The sequence below is a fragment of the Montipora foliosa genome, chromosome 14 (genome assembly GCF_036669935.1).
Source record: "Montipora foliosa isolate CH-2021 chromosome 14, ASM3666993v2, whole genome shotgun sequence".
In the NCBI taxonomy this organism is placed as follows: Eukaryota; Metazoa; Cnidaria; class Anthozoa; order Scleractinia; family Acroporidae; genus Montipora; species Montipora foliosa.
In genome coordinates this window covers 16,576,729-16,583,132 of record NC_090882.1, presented here as the reverse complement: position 1 = coordinate 16,583,132, position 6,404 = coordinate 16,576,729, and the positions used below count along the sequence as shown (strand labels likewise).

The 6,404-nt window shown below is 36.8% G+C and overlaps 2 protein-coding genes across 2 annotated transcripts in view; one reads left to right on the top strand and one right to left on the bottom strand.

Moving 5' to 3' along the window:
* LOC137984821 (cytosolic 5'-nucleotidase 3-like) overlaps positions 1 to 4,006 on the top strand; it is an 11,148-nt gene extending 7,142 nt beyond the window's left edge. Inside the window, exons 7-12 of the mRNA XM_068832119.1 lie at positions 1 to 42; positions 882 to 958; positions 2,204 to 2,286; positions 2,391 to 2,480; positions 2,770 to 2,877; positions 3,392 to 4,006. The exon at positions 1 to 42 is cut by the window's left edge and continues 48 nt beyond it. Coding sequence (XP_068688220.1) covers positions 1 to 42; positions 882 to 958; positions 2,204 to 2,286; positions 2,391 to 2,480; positions 2,770 to 2,877; positions 3,392 to 3,499 — 508 coding nt within the window. The 3' untranslated portion in view covers positions 3,500 to 4,006. The remainder of the gene's footprint in view (positions 43 to 881; positions 959 to 2,203; positions 2,287 to 2,390; positions 2,481 to 2,769; positions 2,878 to 3,391) is intronic.
* On the bottom strand, positions 3,370 to 6,160 carry LOC137984822 (cytochrome c oxidase assembly factor 1 homolog). Its single transcript, XM_068832120.1, has 5 exons — positions 5,969 to 6,160; positions 4,952 to 5,100; positions 4,299 to 4,372; positions 4,037 to 4,156; positions 3,370 to 3,561 (listed from the first exon to the last, which is right to left on the bottom strand). The coding sequence occupies exons 1-4, from the start codon at positions 6,057 to 6,059 to the stop codon at positions 4,084 to 4,086; spliced, it is 387 nt and encodes a 128-aa protein (XP_068688221.1). The 5' UTR covers positions 6,060 to 6,160; the 3' UTR covers positions 3,370 to 3,561; positions 4,037 to 4,083.
* Between the last annotated feature and the right edge of the window lie 244 nt (positions 6,161 to 6,404).

Genomic DNA, 6,404 nt, shown 5'->3' with positions numbered 1-6,404 from the left:
ACAAATTCCTGAAATTGTTAAAGATGCACACATTGCACTGAGGTACTGTAGCTGTGATTTCAGGTCTTTTTAAAATATAAAAAGTCTTGAAGGAATTCATGTGCTCTTTCATGTAATGAAGATTGACATGTAGTGACGCATCTCATAATGTGGAAAAATTATTAATTGATTCCTTTTTAAATTTTAAATTTATAACCAGTCAAAGTAGCCATCAGCTTTGATAACAACATCAAACTGCATGAAGTGAACAGGACATGTGATCACTATATGTGGCCAGTGATTCATGTTATTGTATAATAATAACTAATACAGTAGAAGCAAAAAACCCTCTTTTGTTGTAAATATAAAATATTAAATAATAATAATATTATTATTATTAGATTGATTTTATTAGTAACTTTCATTTATAACCATTCATTAAGCTCACCATCAGAAACTTGGTAAGGTCAAATGGTAACTTAATGAAAAAAATAATATCATCTGCGATAAATTTCATAATAAGGATTTATCAGCTTTCAAAAAGTAATGTCTGAAGATTTTAAAAAAACTTTTCAAATTGTTAACTGGAGATACAGCTCAGGAAAATTTGGGGAAGGGGGGTTGGGTTTTAATCAGAAAAGTAAATGTGAAATAACATTATTTTAGTGGAAAGAGTAAGTTTGATCAGATATTGGAGCAACAATAATCACAGTTTGGTCATCAACTAGTCAGTCGACCGACAGTCGACTGACACGTTGGCCAACGTGTTGGCCGACGCGTTGGTGGTTACCCTTTTATTAATAATTAATATTAAAAGGAACTGACTGGTTGATGATCTATGATAGCTGTGATTATTGTTGCGCCAATATCAAACTTACTCTTTGCACTTATTGTTGTTGCAGAGAAGGCGTTGAATGGTTCTTTGTCAAACTGCATGAGAAAAAAGTGCCTCTCCTCATAATATCTGGTGGCCTGGGAGGTACGCAAAAAAACAGTTTCATGGTCATCACTACATGTATCTGTATCACAATCCTTTTGTCTAGACAGCTGTGCTATGCACCTCTTCTCTCATTCTCCCTGTCCTTCATTCTCACAGCCAGCAAGTAATTATTATATTGTACTGGAAAGTTAGAACCAGTAACGGATAATGACGGGAGAGCAGCTGTACCCATGTGTTACTACCCTGTTATCTACCCTGTTATCCCAAGCTTTTAATACAATGAGTGGATTGTACATGTACTTAAAAAGGTTTTTGTATAGAATATGAAATAAAAAGGAACAAAAGCCAAAGAGTATGTTTTGCATAATGGCCACTATGAAATGCCCACTTCATTGTGTCATTTACCTAAAAGGGCCAGTTTTTAGTGTCATTTATTATAGCTGGTAAATCTTTTCCATGATAATAACCATGCCTAACAAGTGCAGCACTCAGAAACAATGATGAGACTCTCAGTTTTCCCTCAATTTGTAACAAATTCACCTACATTCTCCTCCCCAGAGTCTGCTTTTCTTTTGTTAGCACCAAGATTACGTACTCTGGCCAAAGCCAAAGCGGGCGAATCACGGACTTCTGGCTCTTCTGCACATTGTCAGAAATTTGCAACAATAACAACAATTACAACATTATACCACTACCTGCACTTATTATCTAACTGTGTTAGTTATTGTACAGAAAATGCACGAAACGAGTACAAACATTCCACGACATTGTACAGTTAGTTATTGCACGGTAGAGAACAGGTTTGAGTAGTTTAGATGCTGAAATTGCCCCGCGATCCGTCACACATTCTCAGTTGTTTACAATTCATTTGCTAAAAATTTAGTGCAAAAAAAGTAGGATAATAAGTAGCTTATTACCGTAGATGTTTTGGTGTGTACTAGCGATGAGTATTTTCACTCGTTGTTTGTATTTTGACTCGCCCTAGCCGGCTCATCAAAATACAGCATAACTCTTAAAAATACTTAACGATACTGCACACCAAAACATCTAATAATATATATTTTTTGGCTGTGGCCAGAATCCGTGATCTTGATGCTGACCAAAACAAAAGCAGACTCTGGGGACAAAAATGATTCACCTACAAATGAGCATTACCGGTATATCTTATCTCGATTGTGGTTTTAAGACACACAGGAAGTGACGAGAGTACAATAGGAGTAGAAAAGAAGAAAACAGTCTTAATTTGGAGTGAATAAATAACTTTTCTGTTATCCCACTGTCCAGATATTATCAAGGAAGTCATTGATCAACAAAGTACATTGTATGACAACATAAGAATTGTGGCCAACTTCTTCAAGTATGAACAGGTATGTCATCACTTTTCAGGAGGGTGAGCTCAGAGTGGAGGGAAACTCCCACTGCTTTTTTGGTAAAAACGTCAAAAGTGATACTGTGTCTAATTGCATACCAGGGTGTGGTGGTAGGATTTCAGGACAAACTCCTGTTCAGCAACAACAAGAAAGAAATGACGAGAGACTTGGAGTTCTTTAACAAAAACAAGGTAGTTAGTTCTGGTAATGGAGTCCTTTATTTCATCATCATTTGTTTGCATTCTTGTAGTAATCCACATTGATCATTGTGATAAACATCTGGAAGATTGTGACGAGGAGACTTCATAAAAGCAACATTAAGCTTTTGAGAGAAGCCACCTTGAAGGTCATGGGGGTTTGTTTCTACGGCCAGAGCTAAAGATATGACAGTTCAGAATTTGATCCTTCAAATATTTGCTTTGTTTGCAAATTACTTTTTGACTATTACATGTAATAGAACATTTTCTTTTTCTCACCTAGGAGCGCACAGGGGTCATTGTGATGGGTGACTTGCCTGAGGATGCTCATGTTGCATCAAGTCCCAAGAATTCAGAAGTTACCCTGACTGTTGGCTTCTTGAATGAAAAGGTAACTACCCAAGGAAAGGAAAGGAACTTAATTGTCTAGTCGCTCTAGCACGGGAGCCCTAATTGGGGACACTGTGAAGTGAAATTAACAGTGAACACAAATCAAGCCAAATAGTGGCCCGACTGATGGGTGACGCTTTAGTGAACACACTGTAAAAGCTGAAACCAAATGATAGCACTTTTCTCAATAGACCAATTTTGATATCTTAAATTTCAGTCTGGAACAACAGGCATCATCTCGAGGCTCTGGGGAATAAACTCATACAAATCCTTATATTTATTCCCCAGAGCCTCGAGATGATGCCTTTTGTTTCAGCCTGAATTTTAATGTATCGAAATTGGTCTATTGACATCCTCTTTTTCAAAGGAAAATACGATAATAATAATTATGTTCCTTTGATAACAGTTTGTTTCAGATGGCTTGTTGTCTTCTTGCTGAAGCAGAAAGATGTGACATAACTAAAACCTAATATTGTACCAGCTTTTTGTAATGTAAGATTTGATATTTTTAATAGGTTGATGAACGTCTCAACAACTACATGGATGCCTTTGATATCGTCATTGTTGATGATCACAGCATTCAACTTGTGGACCTGCTGTTGATGCCAATCTTAAGAGCTTAGACAAGTGGGAAAACAGAAGGCTATCTGACACTCAGCCTTTGCAAGAGATGCTGTTTTCAATCCTGTTGAATATTGAAAGGAAACAAACAGGAAAATGAAAAAAAAAACTAGCTAATAATAGCAGCAGATGTATTAGGATTATTTGTTGGTACAGGTGTAGGCTGGAATTAAGAGAGGTTTAATATTGCTAGTCGAGTCACTATGAGTTTCAGTGGAACCTTATATAAAAATTTTAATGCTCTGTCTATGCAGCAGTTCATAGATAGGAGAAAAATGAAACTTGGATGTTATGGAAAATGGTAAAACATTTGGTTGAACTATTAGTTGTCGGGGTGCAAACCTAAAATACGAAAGTAAGACAAATTATAAATCATTAATTTTAAGAAAAGTAGAGTCAGGCTTACATAGGACAAATTCCAACATGGAAAAATAATTATTATTACTAATATTGTATCGAAGGACTTCAGTTTGTAAGCAGAGAAAATGAAAACATTCAATGCCAAGGAATTGCCCTTTGCTTTTGTTGGAGAGACTCACCATTAACCTTCCCCTGAGGAAATCACTTTCTACAGATCTTCAAGATATTACTCTGCTGGCAGGATCTTTATCCTGTTACATTCTGGGCCTACTTCAAGCTCCACTCTTTCCAGCACCCATCTATGCATAAAGAGAAAACTTGTTAATCTTACAATGAACTTTAATTGTATAAAGATGTATGCGATGAAACAAAAGGCCAAATAGGAGACAAACTACATATGGTTTCTCCATGAAGTGTTTACATTGAAAAGCATTTTTGTACCCTTCTTCTTCTTTTCTTGTGGCAAATGAATACAGATTTCCCGATGCTTTACTTCCTCTCACTGGAATGACAACCTGAAAACAAACGTTTTGACATGATCTCACCCTGTTTGGGCTATGTTTGTTCAAGTGCATCATGCACACCAAGTTTGACTTGATAAACTTGATAAAATGTGTACTCATTGGGTAATATTATTACAATGTGTGGAAAGGGTTAGGCATTTTGAGTTTGTGATAAGATTAGGTTTTGTTCACCAGACATTTAGTAGTTACCGTAATTATATTTTGTTCAGGTTGTTTTGAATTATTGAACTTCGATAGTTTTCATCCAGGGTTCAGAGAGTGGATCCCACATACAATGAGCCTCTTCCAAGGACACATTTTTAAATTTTCATTTTAGCGCATGGTTCAGCTACGCAGCTACTTTTAGAGAGGCACCTGATTTGCCAGTTGTGATGACGAAATAAAATTTTAAATATGTGTGGCTTAAACATTGAAAAATCCTGAAGGGTTCTGTAGTTTCACACACCTTATCCCTTTGTGTTATCTTTGTTAAGGCAGAAAAAGGCATCCATGTACATCTTAACAGTTCCTTGAAGATTTTCAATAACAACTGGTACTCTTAGTTATAGGGTAAATAAAATCATTACTTGCCTGAGCAGTCCTATGGTTAACTCTGATATCATTCCTTGCTAGATTTAGATAAGGTATTCTGATAGGTTTTCCAATAGTATCTGATGCAAGCCGATGACCCCTCAGTGCCTCAACTGATTTCTTGTAATAGTCCTGAGATGCTATGTTTGCTTTGAATATAAATAACCTTTTTAGTTTGTTAATATAGAGCGAGTTTCAATCGAGTGTTGTAAAACCAAAACCAAAGTAATAACATTGGCAAATCAAAAAGGACAGAGACAATCCAGTAAACCAATCAAAACTCGAAGAAAAGTACACGCAGCTGACACAAAGCACAGGAAAATGTGCATGCCTGAGCCACGATTGGTTTAGGTTTCACTTCTGATTGGTTGAAAAAATGGTGTGAGAACTTTGAACCAATCAATGAGCGAAGTAATGCAGAACCAAAGCAAGTCACTGGAGTGAAAAGAAAGTGCTGTGTTTGTGGGGGTGGAGGGGGATGGGGGGGGGGGGGGGGTGTTGTATGTTAAATAATCAGTAATCTCCACATCATCACCCCCTGTAAATGACAGACAACGAGGGAACCCCTCGGGGAATTTCTCATTGCATCAAGGTAAGGAAATCAGTGAAAATCCAAACAAAAGTGTTTTCCATGGGCCATTTTCGAAATATCAATATTCAGCTTGATAGTGAGGCAGAGAGGACAAAAACAATAGAGACAAGTTGCAATGAATGTGAAAGATATTAGGATATCATCTACTTTCCTTTGTCTTTGTCCTCTAAACCTCTATTTCAAGCTGAACTTATTGAAAGTGGCCAGTATTCCCACACCTTACTGGAGGTGCAACAAGTACTTTTTGTTGATACGAAAAAAGTGGGCCCTGTATCTGTATTATGCTCAAATCCAACTAATTCCTACTTTAATCCTTTTGTAAACTTAATACAATTGACAAGACACATTATTTGAAAAATATATAAGGTAAAACGCCGTGACTTGCATTCATGAAAACTGTAATTTGAATGCACTTAATGGCTTACCTTGTATTCTGTGATGAAAAAAGGCTGCTCCTAAACAAGAAATAGCAGCTCCACATATTGCAATTTTTTTGAGTGAGTCAGCATTAACCATATTATTTACAGATCGGCGTAAGAAAAGGATTATATTTTCACTCAAAAGACTACAAATCGTCGGCCATTTTTTAGGAAAGCCTTCATGTTAGGCCCATAAGATGTCACATACAGAACAACTTTTGAGCTTTATATATACCGTACAAAGTGTCCGTTTACACCATCCTTCTTCCAACGTTCTACCACGTTTCTAACCCTCATCTACCCTAAGTCACCTTCGTTCTGCCACAGCAACCGTCATATACGCTTACCTAGCGTCGTTCTACCAAGGTAACCCCCTTTAAAATCAACTACACCTAGCCTCGTTCTACCAACTTTACCCTCACCTACCCTACGATAACCAAGT